Source organism: Manis pentadactyla, chromosome 3 (genome assembly GCF_030020395.1).
Source record: "Manis pentadactyla isolate mManPen7 chromosome 3, mManPen7.hap1, whole genome shotgun sequence".
Lineage (NCBI taxonomy): Eukaryota > Metazoa > Chordata > Mammalia > Pholidota > Manidae > Manis > Manis pentadactyla.
This window is the reverse complement of record NC_080021.1, coordinates 145,811,863-145,837,068: the sequence shown is the minus strand read 5'-3', so window position 1 is coordinate 145,837,068 and position 25,206 is coordinate 145,811,863. Positions and strand designations below refer to the sequence as shown.

The window sequence follows — 25,206 nt, the reverse complement described above, 5'->3', positions numbered from 1 at the left end:
GCGAGTTGGCAGGAAAAGCTTCTTTATGCCGCCCACAATCCTTGGGCTGGCGCGCAGCCGAGCCTTCTGGCTGGTGCAATCACCCGCGCGCCTTGCATTGATCAAAAAGGGAGTTGAAACTGTAAACGCGAGGAGGAGCAACTGCTCCCGGGCTTCGGCTGGTGAGTTCGGCCAATGGGGATGCGATTCCGTCACGCAAGCCAATCATCACAGGGTCTGCAACAGCACGGGCCAATGGGGGCGCCGGCTGTGCGTCCGGGAAAGCGCAGGGTCGCCGCCCGCAGCAGACAAGCGTTGCCCAAGCGTTTAGTCCTCTCTTGCAGGCTCGCCACGCGCTCTGCAGTCTCGTCACCCGCTCTGCCTCATCATGGACGCCACGAGGCAAGTGGTAAACTTCGGGCCCGGGCCGGCCAAGCTGCCGCGTTCGGTGAGTTCCTGGAAGCGTGTGCCGGTGCATCTCTGCGCGGCCGTGAGTGCTGTCCGGCCGCGAGTGCTGTCCAGCCGGGAGCACGCATGCATATGGCTCGGATCCCCCTTCCCCACCCCAAGTCTAGAGCGCTCTGCATCAGCGTGCACACCCAGTTCAGGGTCTCTCAAAGGTGGGCTTCTGGAAGAATGCACGCGGGGGAGGAAGCTCTGCGAGGCGTGCCTGTGCAGCAGCCGCTGGCACTGACTGCCAGTGCGCGGCGTGCACGCCTCTGCTTGCTTGTGCATCTCACCGGCTGACTCGAGTGCTGTACCTTCTCCCAGGCCGGCGGGGGGCGCGGCGTAAAAGAGAAAGTTCGCATCTCTGCGTTCTCACACCGCAGTGCTGCGAGCCAGTGTTAAGGGCATGCGTGAATGGACACCGAATGAACGGTGAATGGGGATTGCGTTAACTGGAGGGGATTGCACACTGGCAGCTCGCGTGTGACCCCTTGTAAGCAGAGTTTGGTTGAGCCAGTGCTTGGGAACATTGCTCTTCGGAAATACAAATTTGAAAGCCTTTTGTCCAGACTTTCCCTCCATGTCTCCGAGAGAACCTATCTTTCCTAAAGCCTTTTTAAATCGGCTTGTCCCCTAAAAGCATTTGAGTATTCAAAGTCTGGTAGACATTGGGCTGCCAGCCCAGTTCGCTCCTCTTTGTTCAAGGGCAAAAGCAATGATTGAATTCTCAGCCTGGCCACACTGGAGCTCTCAAGTGCAAGAGGAGCTAACTCCCTGCTTTCCCAATTCCCAACCGACTTCCAGTTCCTCCTTCCCCCCTCCATTAATGCGCCCCTCCCACTCTGTGAAGAAGACAAAAGTTTCTGTTGTGCCTTACAACTCATTGATAAGTTGCCACCGTTGCCGTTCTATTTTTGTTTTTCTAACCAGGATGACTCCGATAATAGGTTGTAGTAACATGGGGCATAGCCAAATGCTTTACAATGATTTATTGTTGAACAGAGTAGAAATCTCCCTGGGACAGAGCCGCCTCTGTGTGGTGGTAAGAACAGAGAAACTTAGTATTTTAAGAGGGGAAAGGACATGTTGCTTCTGTAGGGGCAGTGCCCATAGCAGCCTGAGAGATCAGGGCTTTTCTTTCCCCTTAGAGATTGCCATCGGTTTTAGGTGAGATTCCCCGCTACAGCGCCGCAAACGTTTCTGGTACCCTCCTCATTTCTTTCTCCTGTTTCAGAGTCTTCTGAATATTTTTCCCTGTGTAATTTGTCATGCATTTTTTATAAAAGTAGTTATCAGTAATACAATTGTCTATTATTTATTTTCCTAGCAGGATTTATGCCCTCATGCTCCCTAACTTGGGGGGCGGGGCAGATGTGTGTCTTATTGGTTTAGTTGAATTAATAAGGATTATAAAAGTCAAACTTCTTTTGACTGTAACCACAATGAAAAATATTTTACAAAATGTCCAAGTACATGCACATAATTCTAATGGAAACAAAAAGCCTTATGTATTTAGCCAGTTAACTACAACATAATTTTGTCTTCTGTTCCACTCTAGTGTGTTCTATTTCATTAAGAAAATGAGTTGTGACCCACAAAAGTGATTGCATTCTGCACTTTGAAAAAAATGAACTCTGCTGGATTAAAGGGGTGTGCTTTTGGGGTAGAAGTCTCATGATTTTAGTTGTAAATTTTTACAGGTATCTTTTGAAGGAATACTACCTATATAAGAGAAATACTGTCTAAACAGAAGTTCAAAGATGATTCTGTCACAGACGGATGTTTCTGTTTACTAAAGGATTCACTGAAGTTTGTTTGATCAGCCAGTGCTAAGAAGTATCCAATGGTTTGCAAAACAGTGACAAATTCTTGAAGTCCCTTGTCAAGGGAACCCATTTGTGGTCTAATTCTTTATGGTTAAAATGTTTTTCCAAACAAGTTGCTATCCACTTTAGGTTGTTTTATGACCTCTTTAGCGGGTATCTTTTAAGGTAAACTTTTCTGATGGCAGAATGCTTCTACAGAGGGCTTATCTCACCTATTGTGTGTCCATTTTTAGAGCTCTTCTTTTTTTCTTTTTTTACTTTATGGCAATTCTCACATACACAAAGGTAGAGAGGGAATCATATAATGAAATCCATGGACCATCTGCGAGTTTTAACAACTATGGACATTTTGCCAATTGTGTTTTCAGCACCTGCTCCCCCACACCCTCTTTTTTCCCCCCTGTTCCTCCATTATTTTGAAGGCAATGCCATATATCACATCATTTCACTCTTAACACTTCAGCATGCACCTCTGATAAGGGCTTTTCTATATTTCTTCCTTAAAATAAAAAAAAAAAAGGTGTTTCTTTTCAGTTTAGTAATTTGCATTTTGCTTGGTCTTTGGGGAAAAAAACAGGCTGCTCCCTAACAAGCTGTGTTTTGCAAGGGGAGGTGAACCTTGGGCACCTCCCCCCACCCGTCGCTTCCTGGCACTGTGGGACTGAATGCTGACTGGCTGTAAACTGGGTCCAACCTGTCCAGCTGTCCCTGTAAGGTGGAATGTGGTTATGAGACTGCAGTGATCTTCCAAGATGCACTTAAGGGACTGGCCGGAGGCATACAGCTAAGTCACTCTCTGAGCCCCAGCTGCTAACTGGGGATGAGAGTATCACCCTCCTTGTGGCTCTGGTATTTGGGAGAGAGAACAGGGTATCAGTAACCTCAGGACGAATCTTAATTCATCACAGGTGTTTCCTAATTCCTGCCCACCCTACACATCCCAGTCCATCAAGTTAGACCAAAAAGAGAAAACTGAGTTATCTGTGTAATCTGGGCTTAATTGTTTTTTTTTATTGTTCCCTGAACCCAGAGCTTTATGCATTTTGTATTTTTGCTTTCAGAGAGTGACACAGGCAAATGTGGAGGGGACATTTTCTAGGGAATCAGTTTTTCTCAAAGGTCTTATGTTGACAGTCAAAGAGTTTGTAATCAGTAAAATTTTATACTTGATCTTTGTTTTAAAGTCCAAGTGAATTTTTATATCTAAGTAAAGTCATGCCTTTGGAAAAACTATTTTAGTTGCATAGTTTTGCACTCAACTTGTGTGTAAATTGCATCAGTGGGGCTCTGTGGGAATGATGGGAGGAAGGGGATTGGTTGTTAGGGGACAGGAGCTTCCAGGCCTTGCGTCCATGCCTCCCTCCTTCCGCCCCACTTTGATGTCCAGAGCCAGAGAGAGTTGTGCACAGAATACTGAAATCCTCTTGTTTTCTTTTCTTTTTTTCTAGGTGTTGTTAGAGATACAAAAAGAATTATTAGACTACAAAGGAATTGGGATTAGTGTTCTTGGTAAGATTTACTTTTGGATTCTGTGACTGTCCAGGTTTCAAAGGGAACAAATTTAAATGCATCATCAAGCCTATAGGCCTTTGTATATGTACTTTTAAATTTTAATAAATTGTGTTGCATGTTTGATGGAAGTAATTTTGACATCAACACAACTGCTGGCTAAGGGATCGTATGTGTCATCTTACTGTTTCATAATTGGTTTTTGCTCTTCACAGGATCTCAGATCAGAAAATACTGTGCATTGGCGTAGCAGTGCCCCAAACCCTTATAATATTGCTTCATATTCATTTTACTGTTTTTACTGGGCTTAAAAATGAACTTATTTAGAAGTTAAAAGCACACAAACCTTTCACGAAAATCCTGCACATTAATAATTTCATTAGGTTTCTCTCCCCAATATTATTAGGGAAGAGGACTTTTAGTTCTAGAATGTACTTTATTTAATTTTCGTTTTTTGTTTTCCTTTATTGGTGGTTCTAAAGGCTGCATAGGATTTAGAGGCCGTATGATTAACTTTATGCTTACAGCTACTACATTTTGTTCCTGTGGGTTTGGGACATGCATGTAGGTTTCTGTGATGTGAGCACAGAGGAGAGTATTGTGCTGTTGTCCTAAAGGGTAGCCTTTGCACCTCGATTCCTGTTTGTGAGAAAGTTGTGAGAAATCACAGAAACCAAAGGATGCGTTAGTAAATGGCTCATCTGATGAATGGGCCACTTGAAAAATCATTCTGCTGTGACTCTAAGGCTATGATGTTTGCAATATGAAAATCGATCTGGATTTTCCCGTAGACTCAGCCTTGTCCTGCAATTTGAATGTAAAATAACTGAAATAGTCACCTTTACTATTTCATTTACAAATCTTGTAATTACTTCTAAAGTTACTTCTGTTCATTTGGTTTTGAAGTGGAACTTTTTGTGTTGTTTACTTTTGCTTCCGCAGAAATGAGCCACAGATCATCGGATTTCGCTAAGATTATTAACAGCACAGAGCATCTCATGCGGGAATTGTTGTAAGTTTAGAATTTTAAAGACCAAGTTGCATTACTTTGGTTCGATAATCCATACACCTGTGTGTCTGTTACAGTATTTACTATATTCTGTGTATGTTCAGAATATTCCATAACTTTAAATAATCTTTTTTGCTTCTCCCAAATTCACTAAATTCGTGTGTGGTGCTGCTTACTTGTTGCCCATCCCATGTTTGTGATTTTGTTTTCTGTGATGTTTCTAAAGATTTGAAATCATTATATATAGGACAGATTCTTCACCACTGTGGAAATTGAACTGGTTTAAAGAGTATTTAAATGACAAAGAAATGGTCATATTTGACAGCAGTAAATCGTGCTCTACATCACTGGTCCTCATGCACTTGCCAGAATCACCTGATTGGTGGGGATGGACTAAAAAATTCAAGTGCTGGGCCTTACCCAGACCAGCTAAATCAGAATCACTGCAGAAATTTAATTTTTAGTGGGCTCTTTGGGTAATTTTAATTCTGAACTCTGGGCATTGCTGCGCAAATGAACTCTCTCCTAGGTTATTTCCCCTGCTTTTCTTAGGCAGAGGAAAACTTATTCTGAAATAAACTGCTGTTTAAAAGAGAGCTTTTATATATTACATAAAATATTCACATAAACACTTCATTTTTTTCTGCTAACAAAACTAATGCATGTCCACGGGAGAAAGTTTAGAAAAAACAATCTCACTAATTAAACTGGAGTTATCTGTAACCCTACCCATCAGAGGTAATTCTTGTTAATGGTTTAGGTTCCATCCTTGTAATGTTTTATTAACAAAATTGTAATTGTACCTTCTATTTCATCTTTCTTTTTCAATTGCCTTGGTAAAATGCTTCAGATGAGGCAGGCTGGTGACATTTTAGTGAGGAGCCCCAGAAGCCCATTGCAGTGGGAGTGTCCAGAACTGGTAATGGTCTGCTTGGCTTTGCATGCTGGGTCTGCTTGCCAGGCCCCGTGTCACTTTCACGGAACTACCCTGTTCTTCATGGAGCGGGATGTTGGAACTTTGGCCTAGATGTGGCATTTGACCTACATGGCTGGAACCTCTTAGGACTGAGCCCCCAGTTCAATTTATGGGCCTATCCTTATTTCTAACCAACATCCTACTTTGTACGCTTGTGCCTGGGCCTCTTTCTGGGGTCCTTCCATCCAGCTATTGTCCTTCCTGCCAGGCACCAGAATAACATAAACCTGGAACCCTGGCTCTGACTGTCAGTCCTCCCAGCTGCTGAGAACTGCGTGGTTAGAGCCCCTGAAGACCTGCCTGTGTGCTTTGCTATCCTACTGAGCATTGGATGATACTGGCAGGCAGGGGTCACGCAAAATTCTGCATACCACCCATTCCCCCAGGGCCCTGCCATGATGCCCTGCCCTTTGGTACTTAGGCCTCTGGGCCGGAGCTCTGTCCTTGGCCTTCTGCCTTCTGTACACCTGTTCCCAAGCTCTGATCTCACTCAGCTGCTTGGGTCCTGTTTCCATAGCCTGGTCCCTCTGGAACAGGCCTTACCCTACTGCCTCTAGTCATTCAAAATATCATCTTAATTTCCCACGCTGAAATAAAAATTTTTGCCATTCATCCCAATGTATATCAGATACATGATAACATACTTAGGCCTGAAACATTACTACAGTTCCTTCTCCAGAGTCCAGTTTGCTCATTGCAAGGACCAGCACAGAGATACTTCTAGGACTTTTGGTTGCAAGTAACAGAAACCCATCTCTTGGCTTAAGTGGAAAGGGAATGTATTACTTTACAGAACAGAAAAGTGCAGGAGAGATTTGGGAGCTCAGATGCTGGGAACATCTTTTTCTCCATCCCTCGGCTTTGCCAGGTGGCCACCAGTGGTTACAAGATTAGCTTCTACAAGTTTATTGTTTTCCTCAATAGAAACAGCTCCTCTTTTCCAGAAGTTTTCAGAAGTCTCAGAACCAAACCCCATTGGCTGGCTTGGGTCACATGTTCCTCCCCCCGGAGCTGGGGTTGGCTACCCTTGAACAATGTGGCTGAGAGTAACCTTGGGACAATTCCTTAAAGGACTGGCAGGGTGTTACTAGCTTCTGTCCAAATAGTAACCATAGGCTTCTGCCATAGGGCCCAATGAATGAATGGACAAATGACTGGATTGGGGAAAGCAAAGAATGGTGGGACTTGCCATATTTCTTATAGTATATCCACCTTCAGTAAAGTGCTGGTAGAGTATCACTCATTCTCCATCTTTGACTCTGTGAGTCTCTTATTGACTGTCACTGTGCTTCTGCCCAGAGCTGTTCCAGACAACTACAAAGTGATTTTTGTGCAAGGAGGAGGGTCTGGCCAGTTCAGTGCTGTCCCCTTAAACCTGATTGGCCTGAAAACCGGAAGGTGTGCTGACTATGTGGTGACAGGAGCTTGGTCAGCTAAGGCTGCAGAAGAAGCCAAGAAGTTTGGGACGGTGAATATTGTCCACCCTAAACTTGGAAGTTATACGAGTAAGTGGGGTTGAGCTGGACAAGGGCATCCTGACTGGGGGATGGTCCTGCCTCAGACATCAGGATCCCCCTGCCCAGGGTGCTCTGCAGTTGTCTTTAATTCTTTCCTTCCCTTGTCCGTAGCTAGGTTGAAACTATTTAGATTGGATAGCTATACTAATTTAGATTACTAACTGGCTGGAAAGCCCAAGGGCCAGTTGGCTTTAAGTATGGCTTGATCAAGGGTCCCAGCAATGTCTCTAGATCCTGATGTGTCTCCCTGTGTCCTTTGTGGGGGTTCCACAGTCAGGAAAGCTGTCCCATCCTTATTAGAACATGGTTGCAGCTGCTCCTGACTTTATATTCTCCCAAGTTCCGATGCCTTTGCTCCAAGCATTCCCAGCAACAGTGTCTCATCTTGTCCCATCCTGGATCATTCCTGTGGCCTCTGCCTTTGGGGCTGCAGGTGGGGTGGGCTGGAACTCCATGGGCTGAACGTGGGGGGAGCTGGAGCCCCAAGAGGAAACTGTTTGTGGACATAGGATGGGTGAGTCCTGGGTAACAAGGAAACCCCCAAATATGCACCATGCCATTCTGGGAGATTACTTATCCCTAGGAACAGTCAAGAGGGTGGAGTTGATGATCCTTTCAGGATGTTGGTGGTGATTATAATGCAGGGTGGATCAGGAGCTTTCACCTGTGGGTGCTTTGGAAGTAGTCTTTCCCTGCTAGGGGAGGTGTGGCATTCCTCACCTCTTGTCTACATAAGGAAAGAGGGTAGTAAGAGTGTGGGGTCTCCAACTCTCTTTCTGTGATAGAAATCCCAGATCCAAGCACCTGGAACCTCAGCCCAGATGCCTCCTATGTGTATTACTGTGCCAACGAGACTGTGCATGGAGTGGAGTTTGACTTCATCCCTGACGTCAAGGGAGCAGTGCTGGTTTGCGACATGTCCTCGAACTTCCTATCCAAGCCAGTAGATGTTTCTAAGGTACGGTGTAAAGTGGGTGGAGTGGGGGGACCCCCAGCATCTCGGTTTCTTTCAGAGCATTTTAATACTAGAACAAGGGAAGGCCGTGAGAGTCGTGGGCCAGCAGAGTAGAGATCCTGAAGGGAGGGCAACTCTCAGTGAACTGGCTGACTGTTGCTTGTTTATTATGAATGTTTAAGTCATGACATCCTGAGCCCTGCGTTAATGATTGCCTTGCAGGACCACACTCGAGTCCTTGGGGAATTTAGCCTGCCTTTGAGAGTGGTTCTCAGAAATTTTTTTTTTGTCAATACATTGGGAGTGTCTTGCAGTCTTCAAGGGAAGATCAGACTTATACAAGCTCAGGGGAGCTTTGAAGGGAGGAGCCCCAGCTGGCCTGTGCCCACTTCAACTCCAATAGCAGATGGGACATACAGACTCTCCAAGTGGCACACCTAGGCGGGCATTGTACCCGGGTGTGTGCAACAAGGGGCTGTGATACCTGTAAAGCATTTTAAAACAAAGTGACTAAATGGTAGTCTGCCTTTAAAAAAAAAAAATTGTGGTAAATACACCTAACATAAAATTCACCATTTTAACCATTTTTAAGTGTACAGATGAGCGGCATTGAATACATTCACAGTGTTGTGCAGTCATCACCACCACCCATCTCCAGAACTTTCTGTCTTCCCAATCTGAAACTCTATACCAATTAAACAATAGCTCCCCAGTCCTCCCCATCCCCTGGCAACCAGCATTTTCTATGAATTGGACTACTCTAGGCCTCATGTAAGTGGAATCATACAATCATTGTCCTTTTTGTGTCAAGCTTATTTGCCTTCGTATAACGTCCTCAAGGTTTATCTATATGGTGGCCTGTGTCAGAACTGCATTCTTTTTTAAGACCGAACAATATTCCATTGTGTGGTTAGACCACACTGTGGTTTGGAGTCTGCTGCTTATGATCAGTCCCCACACAATGGCAGTTCAAAACAATGTCAACTATGAAATACTCCCTGCTGGACCACGCTGGCCCCCTCTGCCACTGGGATACCATTTGTTTTTCTGAAAGGTTTTAGGGAGACAGTGGGAGAGGGTTCTATATCTTACATGATGAAATTCCCTGAAGTACCTTTAAACATGTTTTCTAGAATTTCTTCTCTTAGGCAGATTGTCTTACTATTTCTCAGCATCTTCTGATTGTCTCTTTATACACATACAAATGGATTAAAAATTCTTGTTTCTTTTGGTTACCGAGGACAGTTGGCAGCCCCATTTTGAATGCTGGTTTGGGTGGAGAAAGGAGGTATACAGGTGAATGTGAACAAGTATAAAATCTACTATAGTGGGCTTGGGCTGGGCCCCTTAGGTGAGAAGCACCAGGCAGGTATGTAATCTGCAGGCCCCTGAACTTGTGAGTATTGATTTGCTGCCTTAGGTGGAGATTCTTTTAGAAAATCAACTCTGAGCAGAATTAAAATACAATCACTTCTTTGTACTTTGGAAAGAGGTTAGGAAGTTTGAATGCATTTATGAAAAATGACCAAGTGTGTGTAAAGTAGTACGTTTTCTCTTTTTCAGTTTGGAGTGATTTTCGCTGGTGCTCAGAAGAATGTCGGCTCTGCAGGGGTCACAGTGGTGATCATCCGTGATGACCTGCTGGGCTTTGCCCTCAGGGAGTGCCCCTCGGTCTTGGAATACAAAGTGCAGGCTGGACACAACTCCCTGTACAACACGCCTCCATGCTTCAGGTAACTCCAGGGTTGCAGCTTGTGGACCGGGCGGGGGCAGGTCTCACTAATTCCTTTCAAAGTGGAGCTGACATCTTAAAGTAGACCATGTTTCCACGAACTGGTGACCTCCTAGCTATCCTGATAACCCATCTGGAGAATCCTGATAGGAATCTCTGCCCAGCTCCCTCCCTCATTACCCTCTATGTACTGTTTGATCAGTCTTTCCCCCCCTTTCTTTCTTGGGGTAGTGTTTTGTTTGCTTTTGCTAGCCTTGGTGGTTCACCATTAACCCAAAAACTCTATGGAGAGGAAGGGCCAATGCCTGCATCTCAAACAACTGGTCAACTTCTGAGAAGGACTTTCAAAGGCCAGGCCTCCCCGGCTTTCTTTTCTTTCCTTGTTGGGCCTGCATGAAGCTGGCTGCCTGCCAGCGAATGAACATCTTGGCTTGGAACAAATACCTTCCTGGTTTTTTCCCCAATCTGCAGGGGTCCCGTTAGCTGAGCCAAGTGAGTAAAGTGCCTTGTAGCATTTTTAGGGAGCAAGGCTGCCCTGCCCCGTGATCTTTTAACTTGCAGACTCAGGTGTTTTGTGAAAATCTTTGTGGCACCTAGGATTTAACAATTGCCAGGGAAGATTTTACTACTTACTAGTTGCGTGACCTTTGGTAAGTCACTTAACCTATCTGTGCAGCAGGTTCCTCAAGGAATACTAATAGGGCCCTCCTCATTGGGTTGCTGTGAGGATTAAATGAGTCGCTATGTATATATGTACTATATATACATATAATGCACTTAGTGTTGGCATTTGATTTATAATTGCTAGCTGCTATAGGATTATTGTTTCTGTTTTTGTTAGTTCCCAGAGCCTTAGCAGTGGAAGGAAGAGCCAGAGTTTACAAATCTTATCTTTCCAGAGCTGCTAGGATCCTTTTAACCCTTCCAGGCATCCTAGGAAGTAGGTACCCATATTATTCCATTTTGCAAGTGAAGAAGCTGAGGCTATATTTACAGGAAGTGGCATAGCTGGGATTTGAACCCAGGCAGCCTGGCTCCAGAGCCTGGGTGTGTGCACCGGACCTTGGTGCTTTTCATAAGCAAAATTTCAGTGTGTTTTGTTTACATTTGAAGGATTCCATCTTAGGAGAATAGATCACTGTTGGAGTCCAGCACTTCTACTCCCGGACTTTTCCACGATGGGTGGAAGTCCTCTTATAAGAGCACCTAAAAGAGTGAGGTCTGGTGGGTGCAGGCAGAGGGTCCACTGGGCTTGGGACTTTGTCAGAGCTCTCTCTGCCAGCTGCTGCCTGGAGAAAATTTCTTCCACATAATTTACCATGGGAAGGGAAGGTGTTTTTTTCAAAGGTAGCATTCTGGTGGAAAGCTCCACCGGACTTCCACAAGGCTCTCATGAGGCAGAGCACCTCCCCCTTTGGGGGGCAGGGCTGACTCACTCTCTGTCTCTCACCTGCCCATCTTCCCTCTGGGGTTCTTGGCAGTGAAAAGTACAGTGCTCACTGGCCACCTGGGCACGCTGAGTGGGAAAGGCACAGACAGGGACCTTCACGGGCAGGGCCCCTGGGGAAGGGGCTTGGGTGCCAGGTGGCACAGTGGAAGGAGGTGGCAGGAGGGGTTCTCCCTTACCTGTTGGAAGGTGGAGCTAGGGCCTGGCTCGTAGTCAGGTGATTCTTTCCCAGTAAGGCAAAGGCCACCAGGGCCTTCAGGAGGTGAGAAGGTGGGAGGAGGCGGGGAGAGTACTGTCTCCAAAATGTGAGGCCAGCAGGTTCTGGTAAGAGCACAGCCTGGAGGAGCAAGGGGAGCTGTCCCACCCTTTGCCACCTTTCCAAGGAGTTCTGTGAAGCAAATTTTTAGTAATGTAATGACTACACTACTATGCTATTATTGATATGAAAGTTAAAAAATAAGTGGGAATGCTGAGAAAGTAGTTCAGTCTGTCTAATAAATATGATGAAATCATAGGAGATAAAAATGTCTGGAGTCAGCGCTAGAGATAGAAAGTCCACTTTTTCAGTGACTCTCCTAGGGCCACTCTGCTTCCAGTCCCTGTGCTGACCTCGGGCCCAGGACTGAGTAGTTAGGTCAGCTGCTCCCCTGGGTGGTGGTGGGAGTCACAGGATGGCGACCGGGGGAAGGCCAGAGCTTTCCTGCCGGAGGAGAGGGCTGAGCCTTCTAGAACCAAGGGCAGAGAAGGGGCCAAGTTTCTTCCCCAGGCAGATTAGAGTAATGGTAACTGAGACCATTTTGGGGCAGGGCTCAGGGGCAAATACATTGTTTATAATATTTGATTAGAATCATGTAAATAGAAGAGAGACTGGGGAAATGTATTCTGCCCCAAGATACCACCCCTTGGAAGTTGCTTTGTTTCCTTTTTACCCCAAAAGAAGAGAAAAGGAAGAAAGTAAAGTCTGTACAATTGAGCAAGTACACTAAATCTATGATTTGAGGAATTTCGTGTTCACAGTACTTAAACATTCAAGATTAGAGAATTATAGTTCCCAGTGAGAACAAGCTCCAAGTAGAGATACGAAAATTTGCGCAAAACACCCTCCCCAGTCCTTGGATGTAAGAAGGTAAGGCACCCAGAACACTTTGGAACGTCATGTCACATAGCATAGTCCTTGAAAGATCCCAAGTTTGAAAAAAACGCCCCCTAACCTTCCTTTCTTTATTTTTTTCTTTTTAAAATCAGAATCAATGACCATAGGCCCTGGGCAGTTTGTTTGAACTATGCTGGATAACTGGCCTTAAAATAGTTGCTTGTAGCCCTGAGCAGTGAATTGGGGTGGAAAAGGACCACATGGTTGTTCTATTTAACCCTTTAGGAGAATACACGAAGTCCAATTAATGGACAAGCATAAAGGTGCCTAAATTTCCCTTCTACCCCAATGGAAAAGCTCTTACCATGTCCAACTGAACCCGTAAGTATAAATTTGCTTTAGCTGCAGTGGGAGGTAAAGGAACTGGTAAGAACCAAAATAAGCCCGCTAACCCAGGAGATCTTTCTTATCAGAATGAGAGAGTGGCCCTGCCCAGGGGGCTTAGCCCGGCCCACCATCAACTGCAGAAGCAAATGAGCTTCTGGAGCTTCTTCAGAACAGCCAGGGAGAGTTTTCTGGGGACTGCCTAGTGTGCAGACAGTATTTTGTGTTGCTCTAAAAAATTAATGCATGCTCTTAGCAAAGATTTTTGAAGTGAGCAGAGCCTGTCAGGATAAGGATAACCACTGTTAACTGCTTGCTGTCTCCTAACAGAGCATGCATAAATATACACAGACATAGATTTCATTATGTGAATGGAACTTTATCATAAGTATGTTATGTGAATTTCTTTTTTCCACCAACAATATAATATGAACACTGCCATGTCAACTCAAATGCCTGCCTTTTTTTTTTTTTAATTGCTGTTCCATAGGATGGATGTGCTGTAATTTATTTAGTCATTTAACATGCAGGCTTAGAAGGTAAACCTATGCTGCGTGCTGCTGGTGATATTTTAGAAGCGAAGGTATAAATCAGTTCAAAGTGGAGGGGAGAATTGAGACTACATTGCAAGACTGCATAAGCATTTTAGGGCTCCTGTATTTTGAATATTTTGGAGTGTCTGGGGGTAGAAGCATGAATTAATAATGACTTGGAAGCCACAGCAGAGTCATAGGGGCAGACATCCTCAAACTCCAGGGATGGCTCCAGTCTCCAGGATGGCCTGCTTCCTTCTGAGCCGCCTGCCTCATGCTGAGCTTTGTCGACCTAGGCTAAGGGTGCTGGCTCTGGGCAGCATGTAAGATGGGTGGGGTTTCTGCTGATTCTGCCTCCTCAGACCTCATTAAGTTTAGCTGCAGAGCGTGGGCAGTGAGTCTGAGCCTGACGGCCCTCAAGAAGGTGATGCGTCAGCTGGAACTATGCGTTGGGCCTGGGCCTTTGCTGCAGCCTTGGATTTGATGAGTGACATAGCAGCCCAGGACCCTGGGATAATAGCTGCAGGTGAACACAAAGCCTGGCCTCCGGGAAGTACGGGAAGTACTGTTGCTGAACAGGCATGAGGTGGCACGGCTTGGGTGGTATGATTGGGTGTTTCTGTGATTCATGGGGAGTGAGTGGGCAGTATCTGGAACACACACATCCACACATGTGCATATGTGTTGGCACAACCCCAGAGCCACTGCACTTGGCAGCTGTGCCTCTGTGGCTTGGTGCCACCCTAACAGCCCCACTAACACAGGCATAGTGGTTGAGGGTCCTGGAGCCCCTGGGAAACCAAAGGCTTTGCTATTGTGAGAAGATCTTGGGTTTTGGAGCCTGAAAAACTGGAGCTAGAATCCTGGTGAATGGTAAAAGCTATTGGAAGTATGGGTAGAAAGAAGGCTCTGGGAATGCAGGAAGTGAGGGGTTACTGGGGGGTGGGGAAGGGGAGAAGTGGGGGGAGCAGGGGAGCGGTCCTGAGGGTGCTTGCTGAGAGCTCAGATGTCAGCAGGCAGAGAGAGTCCAGTGTGTGGTCTAGGTGGCTGGAAGAGTTTGCATTAGGGTTTGGGCTGGACTGGTGGGAACTGATGTGACCTCCAGTGATTAGTCCGATCAAACCTCCTTTCTTAATGGCCCTCAGGGTCCTAGGATTGGGTTGATCCTGGTTCCTTACCCCATGACACGCTCTCATTGGTCCTTAGCTCACACATGGCCTGCTTTCCCCTTGCCTCTATCTAAGGACATGTGTAAGTCTGTTCTAGTACAGCCTAAACAGCAGCTTGTTTGAATGTCTTTCCACTTTTGCAAAACTGAACTGAATGGATTTTTTTTTTAATCTTTATTTTAGCATCTACGTCATGGGCTTGGTCTTGGAGTGGATTAAGAACAATGGTGGTGCAGCAGCCATGGAGAAGCTTAGCTCCATCAAATCACAAATGATTTATGATATTATTGATAATTCTCAAGGATTCTATGTGTAAGTCAATGGATTTTATCTTATATTTTGTCTCTTGTGAATTTTAAAATGTGCATATATTGGATACCTTTGAAAAATGGACACACTCACCTTTCTCTGAGACATTGAAGTGCCCACAATGCTAAGTGTGGTCCTGGGCCCCAGGAGCAGAAGCTTCTCTTCTGTATCTCAGCCACAGGAATCTCAGGCTTTGGGACCTGATTCCCAGTGGATGGTGACATATCCCTGGGGCAAAAAACACACATATTTGCTGGAAGCTCTCAACTGTGTGTAGGGACTCTGCTGGAGACCCTTGTTACAAACACTACTCCTGGCCCCTCCTCCGGGTTATCTACCCTTTTAGGAAAGTTCACTGCCTCCATTATTACAGGATAGATGTTGGCCTGCAGTGTAATGGGACTGACTGGTATGAGTTGACTCCTACATAGTTTTGTGACCAGTTGATTCATGAGCGTGTGTTGTTGGTGCCTGGGAGGGGTACAGAAAACATACAGGCCTTCCATTAGTCTCCTGGGGCTGGCACCACTAACCTTGTGGCTTAAAACAACAGATTTATTTTCACTGTCCTGGAGGTCGGAAGTTCAAAATCAGGCTGTCAACAAGGCTTTGCTCCCTCCAGAGACTCTAGGGGAAGGATCCTGCCTTTCCTCTTCCAGCTTCTGGTGGTTCCAGGACTTCCTGGGTTGTGGCCGCACCACCCCAGTCTCTCTGCCTTCTCATGCTGCCTCCGTGGGTGTCTTCTCTTCTGCTCTTACAAACTGCTCATTGGATTTAGGACCTGCCCAGATAGTCTAGGATGATCTGTCTCATCTAGACTCTTCACTTAATTACATCTGCAAAGACCCTTTTCCCAAATAGGTCACAGTCACAAGTTTTGGGGATTAGGGCATGGATATACCTTTTTGGGGGCCAACATTCAACCCTCCACTACTGAAGTCTCACCAAAATAGTGAATGCGAAGCACCTGGTACAGCTCCTGGCACACAAGGACCTTAACAGATGATGTTTGCATTTGCTTTTCCCTCAAAGTGGGGGCAAGAGTACAAGGGCCAGACTTGATGCTGTGCATTTGTGCACATGGGCACACAAGTGTATGGTTGTGGTTCATATATACTTACAGATATATAAGCACTTAACACTCATTTACCAAGCCTAGACCCCCTTCTTTGTGTCATTATTTGGGGTGCAGTCTGTTGTAAGAAAATATCTGGCTGATAGTAGCATGGGAATTTACATTCCTGTTTGAGAACTCAGTGGGCCACATGGGAAAACAAAAGAACGCTTCAATCTTAACTTGTAACACATCTCTGTAACCACCCAGGGGTGGGAAGTGGAGATGTACTTTTTGGGCAGCTAGGATAATGCAGTATGCTTCTGTTACCTCTGTCCTTAAAATTTTAAATGCTTGTTGCCTGTTCCTGTGCATTCTTGGCATGCCATGATGCTCTAGCCACAGGCCCTGTGGGAGTTGGCTCTGTCTGGATGCCTTAGCCTTTGGGTCTCTATGTGCCATCTGGGAAGGTTGCCCACTGTGTATTTCTGCCTGCTCTGTGGTTCTGTGCAAGAGAGGCATGTGCAGGCAGGGGCCCTGTCCTGGGGAATCTTCCACCCTGGACCCAGATGTGTGGATCTTCCACCCTGGAAGCGAGGATACACTGGCAGCACTTACTGGAGCCTTTGTAATATGTGCCATTAGCAATAGATGGTCCAAGGAGTTCATAGGCAAGGGCTAAGTAATGAGGTGCGAGTTTGGAGCAGAAACATACTGTTTTGCTTGGAGGTGAAGGGAGGGTTTTTGGATGAGCTCTTGAGCCTTGGGTATGAGTAGACTTAGGCAAAGGAGGTCAGAGGTACTTGCAGTAATTTTTTTGGACGGCAGGGAATGGCCCCCATAAAGGTACTGAGGGAAGAAAATACAGTGTGTTTGGGGAGCAGAGTGGACTACCTGGAGGGGATGGCTTGTACTGGGATTGGAAGGAAAGTCTGGAAAGGTCCAAAGATACGTTTTGTCTACCCATCCATCCATCTCTCCACCCATTCACCCATCCATCCATTCACCCATCCATCCATCCATCCATCCATCCATCCATCCATCCATCCATCCATCCATCCATCCATCCATCCATCCACCCACCCATCCATCCATCCATCCATCCATCCATCCATCCATCCATCCATCCATCCACCCATCCATCCATCCACCCACCCATCCACTCATCCAGTAAATGGCTCCTGAACACCCACTCAGCGCTGGCCTTTTTCTTGACTCCCAGATGCCCTATTCCTCTAGGATACCCAGAAGAATAAGCCATCTTTCCTGACTCAGAGAGTGCTCAGAACCTGAATGTGAGTGGAAGCACTTGGCAGCTCTTATGGAGGGGAAACCAAATTTCCTATTAGCTTTTGGCTCCATCTATTTCTCAGGAGATGTGTAGGCACAAAATGGGAGGACAGAGAATAATGATGCTTCTGGAAAAAAATCCAGGCAATTAGAAACAGAATGAAGCATAGGAGGGACACTGGTCACCCAAGACTCATTCACTTCGGAGTCTCCTACACCCAGCACTTGCATCCCCTTCAGAATAAACCTCTCTCTGGGAACTCCTACCCAGCCCCTGGGCCGCCTGCCTAGAGGGGGTCTTCGGGCTCCTGATGTTCCTGTGGGACCCTGTCACTGCGTCCAGAGCAGGCTCTCGCTCCCTGGGTCCTCAGTGTTTACAGCTGGACCCTCACTAGCAGTTCCTGTACTCACATGGGTTTTCAGCAAGCTCTTCACTTTTCTTTCAAACTGAAACTATGGTGTCTTGCAGATGGGTTTCAGCCCCAGGCAAGTTCACTATGGATTCAATGTGACCAAACAAAATGACAATAAAATGGTCTTGGGCTATACCCAACTTTATTTCCACGATGGCAGGTCAATCACCAGAATCCAGTTCACTCAAAGCGAATCTGCATGCAGCAAGCCGGTCTCTGCCCCTGGGCCTCTCTGCCTGCACAGCTGTCCTCTGGGCCTCTCTGCCTGCACAGTTGTCCCACACAGCTGTCCTCTGGGCCTCTGTCCTTGGCGCTGCCACCACTCCAGTCTCATCTCTGCTCTCCCGCAGCCTTGCAGCCTTGCCATGGTGCCGCGCAGAGCACTGGGTGGAGGTCTTTATATAGTCAATAGCAACAACGTATTGCCCACGTTTGTGTAGTGAGCTAGCCAACCATGGCCAGGTGAAAATCCTGGCCCACGGGAACTCTCATTTTATCCACATAATGCCCCAATGGGGAGGCGAGCAATTTTCAAGAGGAATCCTGAGTACCTAGAATTAGAATTTGCCATTTGCCACCACATTTGCTCCTCGTTTGTGTCCCCATTTGGTGCCCCCTGACTCGTAAGGCAGCCCCTTTATTCAACACAGTCCTGGGTGGTCTGCCGGGGGTTGTACCAGCCCAGCCAGTGATCCTGGCAGGGAACTCTGAGACTAGATAAGAACTGTGCAGGTGCTTGGGTTCATTCCACAGTCTGCTGCCCACAGGCTACCGGCTGATCCTGTGTTGAGCCTACTTAGGCAGTAGAGCAATTTGGGTTTAGAAGGCTCGTTTTGCCACTTACTGGCATGTGGTCTTGGGAAAGGGACCTAACTGCCTTAAACCCACTTTCCTCATATGGATGTAATAATGGTACATACTTCTTATGACTGTCATGGGGATTAAATGAAAATGCATGTGAATTAAGGGTATATAATATGGGGGTTAAGAACATGGGCTCTGGTGCTGATTAATTTGTATAAAGTACTACGAACACTACTTGGCACATAGGGGGCCTTCCTTAAGAGTTAGTTTTTAATATTTGTTTATTATGGAAGCACTTAGGATGCCCCTGACCCAGAGTGCTTAATACATATTAGATATTAATTTAAGTATTTTAAAGATGTCCAAGTGATAGAGTGCATATCTAGATCTGAGGTCACCTTTCTCACCACCTTCATGTGGGAACCAGGCTTTAGGAAAGAAAGGGAAGCATGTGATGGCTTTTATGATAATGCTAAATAAAGCCAAGTGGGCAGAGCCCTAGGCTTTACAGATATTAACCCTTTTATTGTCCTCACAACTCTGTGAGGCAGACATTAAACCTATTTTCCAGAGGTGCAAACAGGTTAATGAGGCAGCTGGGCAGTGGGATCAGGATATGAATATGGGGAAGGTCTTGGGGGGGGTGGGGGTGCTGGTTTCAGGATCTTTAATTACCACACTGAGGAAACAATAAAAATCACAGGTTGAAGACAATGTGACTTTATTCCAAATTCAGGAATCAATGGAAAATCTTAGATAGGATCAAATTCAAAATTGTGATCGGTCACAGCTGAATATGTAAAAGTCATTGGCTTTCCTGTATCCAGAAATAACAACACAAAAATATGAGGAAAGAAGATCCCATTCATAATGGCCACGAAAACTGTGAAATATCTGGAAGTACATTGAGATGTTTGTCTGGGAAAGTTAACGCAAAAGGACAGCTGAAAACTTTTAAGAAGTTTAGCATTAACATACAATCTATTAAAACACTGCAAAGCCATGTTGATATAATGGGGTGCTGGCCTAGGGACAGATAGTAGATCAGTGGAACAGTAGAAAAGTCCAGAAGCAGGCCCATGTTTACTTAAGAATTCGTAAATCTTCACATTTCATTCTTGATTTTTGTAACTGTGTAGAAGTAGATTTTTTCATTAAAAGAAATCAGGCAGTAAGGAGAGGCCAAGTGACTGTATTTTGTGGGCCGCTTTCCTTCAGGATGCCGTCTTTACTCCTCATCCCCTTTGTCTCTGACTATCCTAGAGAGGACTTCACTGAATGATAGTCTTGTGCCCTCCTCATCCTCAGCACCTTTGTGAGCTGGTGTCCCTCACTGAAGCAGTGCCTTCCCCCATGCACACTGCTCCTCCGATACCTTGGGGGACCGGGAACTTCTGGTGTGTCTCAGTGGGTGTTCTGGAACACTAGTTCCAGAGATGCAAAGGATTTTTCAGTCATACGTATTTGGGGGAAAACTGGTCCCTATATGAATTATTATCCTGGGAGTTCAAAATTCACATGAGCTTCTGAGAGGCTCCAGGAGTCAAGAAACTTATTTAGCCCTGTTAATGCAGGACTTCCTAAACCTCTGTGGCCATGGAACTGCTTTTCCAGTGATCTCCACGAACACTGTCAACATCAGCCTCCACCACAGACGTAGGAAGAAGCCGTGCTCAGATTTCCTCCTTAGATCTTTGTAGTCCTCTGTTTACCTGGCTGGTTACATGCCGTCGGGACCCATGTTATCCTATGTCAGCGCTGGCAACTTCTCCTCCCCGCCCCTCAATGCATTTAGGCAACAGATCCTGCCTTTGGAATTTAGTGAGAACTCCTGAGGTTATAAACGGGGGAGCAGCGGCCAAGTAGAGCCCAGAGTGGAGCTTGGTGCAGCTCACACAGTTGAGCCACTGTTAGGATATGGGAAGATCTTTAAAAATCCAAATTTCTTGTTTGGTAATCCATGTGGCTCTGAAAGTGGAAAAAAGAAACTTTGGAAGGGGCATGTGTTTCCAGAACAAAAGGAAAGCATGTTTCTCTGTGGTAGTAAAGAATAGGTGCTTGCATTTACTATGTAACAGGGAGTTGGTGCTCGGTGTATCCCACTGGGCCTGGTCTAACTTATGTCACACCTGGGCTACGATGGCCTTTGAGTTTGCTACTGTTGCTTGAAGCTCCCCAGCGTCCCTGCCTTGGTCACAGGCTCTAATAAGTTTTGACCAAGAAAGTTCTTTGAAAGCTCTTTCTAGCAGGTCACTCCTCTTCTCTGTTGGCATTGTTATTTTTAAAAAATGCAGAACTCATACTGTGCAAACCTGATGGCTCCTCATTGCTCAAGGACCCCGTCCAGTTCCCTGCAGAGCACATCTGCAGGGACCTCCGCAGTCCAGGCCCTGCCCAGGCTGGGAAACCCACCCCCCAGCTTCCTCAGAGCGCTGGTCTCCCTGCCTTTATAGTTGCAGCTCTGCCAGAGCGTCCCTCTGGTTTTTCTGTCCTAACCACTCCCATGGGCCTGAGGCCTTTTTGCCTTTTCTGGGCAGAATTCCTTGCTGGGCTCTGTCTTCTACTGTCCTTTGCTATTACAGCACTTCTCATGTGGAATTTTAATTTCCTTACACAACACTCCCAATATATTGGGAGCAGTTAATTCCCTTTAGTCTTTTATTTCCCCTGCCTCAGACCCAAGCCAGAGACACTCTTGGGCACTGCATAAATATTTGTTTCATGCCAGTGTAATCTTCAGTAGCTAAGTTTTATGACATCCTTGCTGTCATTTTATCTATTTTCATGATGGGATGGGTAAAGTTGGGGTGGGGGTGAACTGTAAATACAGACTCTTAATTTTTCCTCCTTAAAAATTTTTTTTTCTTAAATTACATGTGCTGCTCCTGCTGTAATTGGACCCTGATGTTGGGAGCCTGAGGCAGCAGACTATCAAAAGGAGTAGCCACTGAATTTTTAATTTAAATGTTGACCATGAAAACCCCCACCTTGTGGAAAGGGCGGGGGTGGGGGTGGGTGGGAGTGGAATTCAGGCCCAAAGCCTATTACCAGATACTTGGTCTCTCTTCCTACATCTCTTCTGCCTGTAGATGTCCACTTGACTTCTAGTACCTTTAACTGGAATTGTGTATGTGCCTTCAGGGGAGAGCATAACTTTTAATGGGTGCTTGCGAGCTCACATTGCTTTTATTTGCTGTTTAATTTTAGTGGCTCCCACCCTGTAGAAGTGTAAGAATAAAACAGGATGTGCTTGAGAAAATGGAGGAGGACCATTACACATTCCCTTTTATTCTAGACTAGCACGTCAGCCTCTGCCTGTTGTCTCCTTTGGTTGTCACTGGAAAATAATTTTGGATGCTTGTTTTCCAAAGCAGAAACTGAAGGAAAAATATTAACCAACCCTGGATAAAAATTAACACATCATTCATTTCTAAGTATCTGAATGAGCCCTCCAGGTGCTGGAAATAAAAAGATGAATTTATTGATTTTAACCAATTTGTACATAGTAAATATATTCCATACGCTGCTCTAAATTGCATCAGTTGTCTGTTTGGATCACAGAACCTGCCAAGACAGTGACTTTCAATGATGACCGTTTTCTTTGCTCATGATTTTTTGGGCTCAGCTGGGTGTTTCTGTTGCTGTTCTCACCTGGGATTGCTTATTCAACCAGAGTCCTCTGGTGATTCACCTGCAGCCAGTGGGCCACCGTGGTCTCACTCACATGTATGGCAGCTGGCGCCAGCTGTTGGCGAGGGCTTTATTTCCAGGCTAGCTTGGGCTTGCTATAGGTTTCGGAGGACAGTACAGAAGCTGTGTGTCCCTGGAGACCTAGGTTTCAAAGTTGTATGGGATCACTTCTGTTGCATATCTTGGTCAAAGCAAGTTACAAGGCCAGCCCAGATTCAAAAGAGGTAGGACTAGAGCCCACCTCTTGCTGCAGAGAATTTGTAGCCAATTAAAATATACCACAAAAATTCTATGCTTCTCTTAATCCTCACATCAACCTTAAGTGTTAGGTTCTATTATTTTGCCCTCTATTCAATAGATGAGCCAAGTAGGGCACAACAGAGAGGTTTAGTAATATGCTCAAGGTCACACAGCTTGGGACAATACAGTGTGACAAGTGCTTTGAAAGTTGCTGCTCTTTACTTTTTTAAGTCTTTCGGCCACTATTAGGACCAACATATTTTTTTTCTCTGCAGCCTTGTAGAGAAAGTGTCCCTTGCATTGCTGTGTGGCTGCCATGTGTTAGAAGCTTCATATATTTGTACCACAGAATTGTCACAACTCCTCTGAAATGAAGGTGTCGTTACTATTCCTAGGATTTAGATGAGGAGACTGGGCCTATGGAGATGGAATTTAAATACAAGTCATACAAGAGAATGCTAATTCAAAGTTCCATATACAAGAGTGGTCTCACTAAGTAAATTAGAAATGTCCTGTGAAGTTTTTTTTTTTAATGTCCTGTTTGCATCTAGAAAATGTTTTTAAGAATTGTTCTGTTGATTTGTTAATAGCAGTCACCCATTTCAGAAAAGTAGCTGGAATAATAAACATGTTTTTCAGATGCCCAGTGGATCCCCAGAATAGAAGCAAGATGAATATTCCATTCCGCATTGGCAATGCCAAAGGAGACGATGCTTTAGAAAAACGATTTCTTGATAAAGCCCTTGAACTCAATATGATCTCCTTGAAAGGGCATAGGTGAGTACATATCCAATCCAGAAGCTCATCAGAGAATTGTTTTAGTTTTTTAAATGCAGAATGAAATATTAGGAGCCTGCCCAGGCTGGAGTAGCAGTTATTGTAACTTGTTGGGAAAAACCACTTGTCACAGGGGTAACCTCTTCTGTTGCTTTTAGAATCCTTAGCATGATTCCCTGGCTGAGGATGGTGGAGCCACATCTTTCAGGGCCTTTTGTCAAAATTACCCTTGAAAATAGCTTCAGTTACTCATAGCACAGAGGTCGCAATCCCACCTCTGGTGAGGCCAGCACTCCCCTCTTCAGTGTAAGAACAGATCGTGGTTGCTTCAGCTGCACATCCAATTGGAGTAGTTAATCCTGCGTACGATAAAAAATATGTGTCCTCACCATGTGGGATATGAGATGCCTACCCTGCAGTGGTTGCTGGCTCCCTGCTCCCTGTACAGCAAGCTTGTCAAATAGTTGAGTTAATTTAGCTTTGTATGTGCATGATGGAACTTCAGTGCATTAGGGAAAGTTTTCTGATAAGATATCTGAAGCTACCAGCCACCTGTGGGGATTTTCAGATGGGAGGTTGGACATCGTGGCCTCAGGCTTTATGATTCTTAGGAGAGGATGACTGGAAAGAGGGTCTTCTTGATTGCTAAATAAGAATGCTTTTGTTCTTAAGGGCTTGCATCTTTGGTCTTTCTAGGTCTGTGGGAGGCATGCGGGCCTCTCTGTATAATGCGGTCACCATTGAAGATGTTCAGAAGCTGGCAGCCTTCATGAAGAACTTTTTAGAGATGCATCAGCTATGAACATACTCTAACCAATGTAAACTCTGCCTTTGAACAATGTTCAAAATTTAAAATAACTTGGGGATGGCTATAAAAACCTAACCCGATATTTTTCTTGAATGAACATGCATATTATACGTTCTTTTTGCAGAGAACAGCATCAAAACACCCACAGCTCTGTCGAGCTGGTGTGACTTAACAGACACCTTAATTCAGACTTGGACTGCAGCATTAAAAAAAAAAATCTTCCTTTGGCTTTTCTAATGAGTTCCTGCTTAGGTTGTCTTTGCTGCTGCTTTTTCTAGCTAGATCTCAGTATTTGAACTTGTCTGTGGACTTCATTATGCAAATTGCCATTAATTGTTCCTGGAGATACATATATACACACACAGCACAGAAGGTGGGTGGGAACCTCTAGGTGCTGAATCTTGATCCTTTACAAAATGACAGCCGTGGTGGCCCCTGGGTTCCACAGCTGTTAATTCAGGTCATCGTTGACCATGTGGTGAGTGTTTAGGAGTTCCAGGCTTAATCTTCCTGTAAACTGTTACTCTCATAAAGAGATAAAAGTGACATACTATCTGTTTATATAGCAAGGTTTTTAATACCAAATAGTTTATAGCTCTATGCAATCTATTTCTAATAATACAGTTCTCAGTGATACATGTAGAGAATTTTTGAAAATGTGTCAGGAGCCTTGACCTTGTGTATTACACTCAGAACAGTTATCCCTCTACTCCCCCTTCCCTTTTTAAGCTGCTTCACAAGAGGTTCCCTGATTCATTTGTACTTTCCTTTCAGTGGATAGAAGAGAAGGTGGGTGGTTCTTTAGCTTTTAGTTATATTGTTAAACTAAAGCTTTGTTAAGCTCCCCTGTCATTTTTTTTGCATGACTCTTAATTGTGTTGGATCAGGGATGCTGTGAGCTCCAGAAGGTCTTTGCTGAAGAGTCTTTCCTCTGATTGTTTGTCCATTGTCAGTATTTTATGTTGACTATGTGAAGAATATTAAAGTCCTAAAACATCTAGGCCTTTGTCAGTGAATTTTTTCACCTGCTTTTTAGGCAGATTGTTCTTTTAAAAACTTTATGATGGGAAAACTTGGATCTAAAAATAGCAACTGGATAAGGATAATTTAGTTCAACTAAAAGTGTAAGTCTTGAGTCCCGTGCATCCATTAAAAAAAAAAAGATTCAGCACATAGCCTGTAGCTTTCCATTGGTGTTTGGCACAGATGTTATCAACACGCCACCTTACAACACAGCTCATGGTA

The 25,206-nt window shown here is 45.2% G+C and overlaps 1 protein-coding gene across 1 annotated transcript; it reads left to right on the top strand.

Annotated features, from left to right (window-relative positions):
• The first annotated feature begins 241 nt into the window (after positions 1-241).
• Positions 242-24,959, top strand: PSAT1 (phosphoserine aminotransferase 1). The gene is made up of 9 exons (XM_036893458.2): positions 242-427; positions 3,701-3,761; positions 4,704-4,773; positions 7,046-7,251; positions 8,049-8,221; positions 9,782-9,951; positions 14,760-14,888; positions 23,016-23,153; positions 23,850-24,959. The coding sequence occupies exons 1-9, from the start codon at positions 368-370 to the stop codon at positions 23,953-23,955; spliced, it is 1,113 nt and encodes a 370-aa protein (XP_036749353.1). The 5' UTR covers positions 242-367; the 3' UTR covers positions 23,956-24,959.
• Positions 24,960-25,206: the final 247 nt, after the last annotated feature.

Excerpts from the sequence above, each read along its gene's own strand:
- PSAT1 (XM_036893458.2), top strand. The coding sequence starts at position 368 with ATGGACGCCACGAGGCAAGTGGTAAACTTCGGGCCCGGGCCGGCCAAG. Across the intron at positions 428-3,700 it reads CGGCCAAGCTGCCGCGTTCG|GTGTTGTTAGAGATACAAAA; the intron begins GTGAGTTCCTGG and ends CTTTTTTTCTAG. Across the intron at positions 23,154-23,849 it reads ATCTCCTTGAAAGGGCATAG|GTCTGTGGGAGGCATGCGGG; the intron begins GTGAGTACATAT and ends TGGTCTTTCTAG.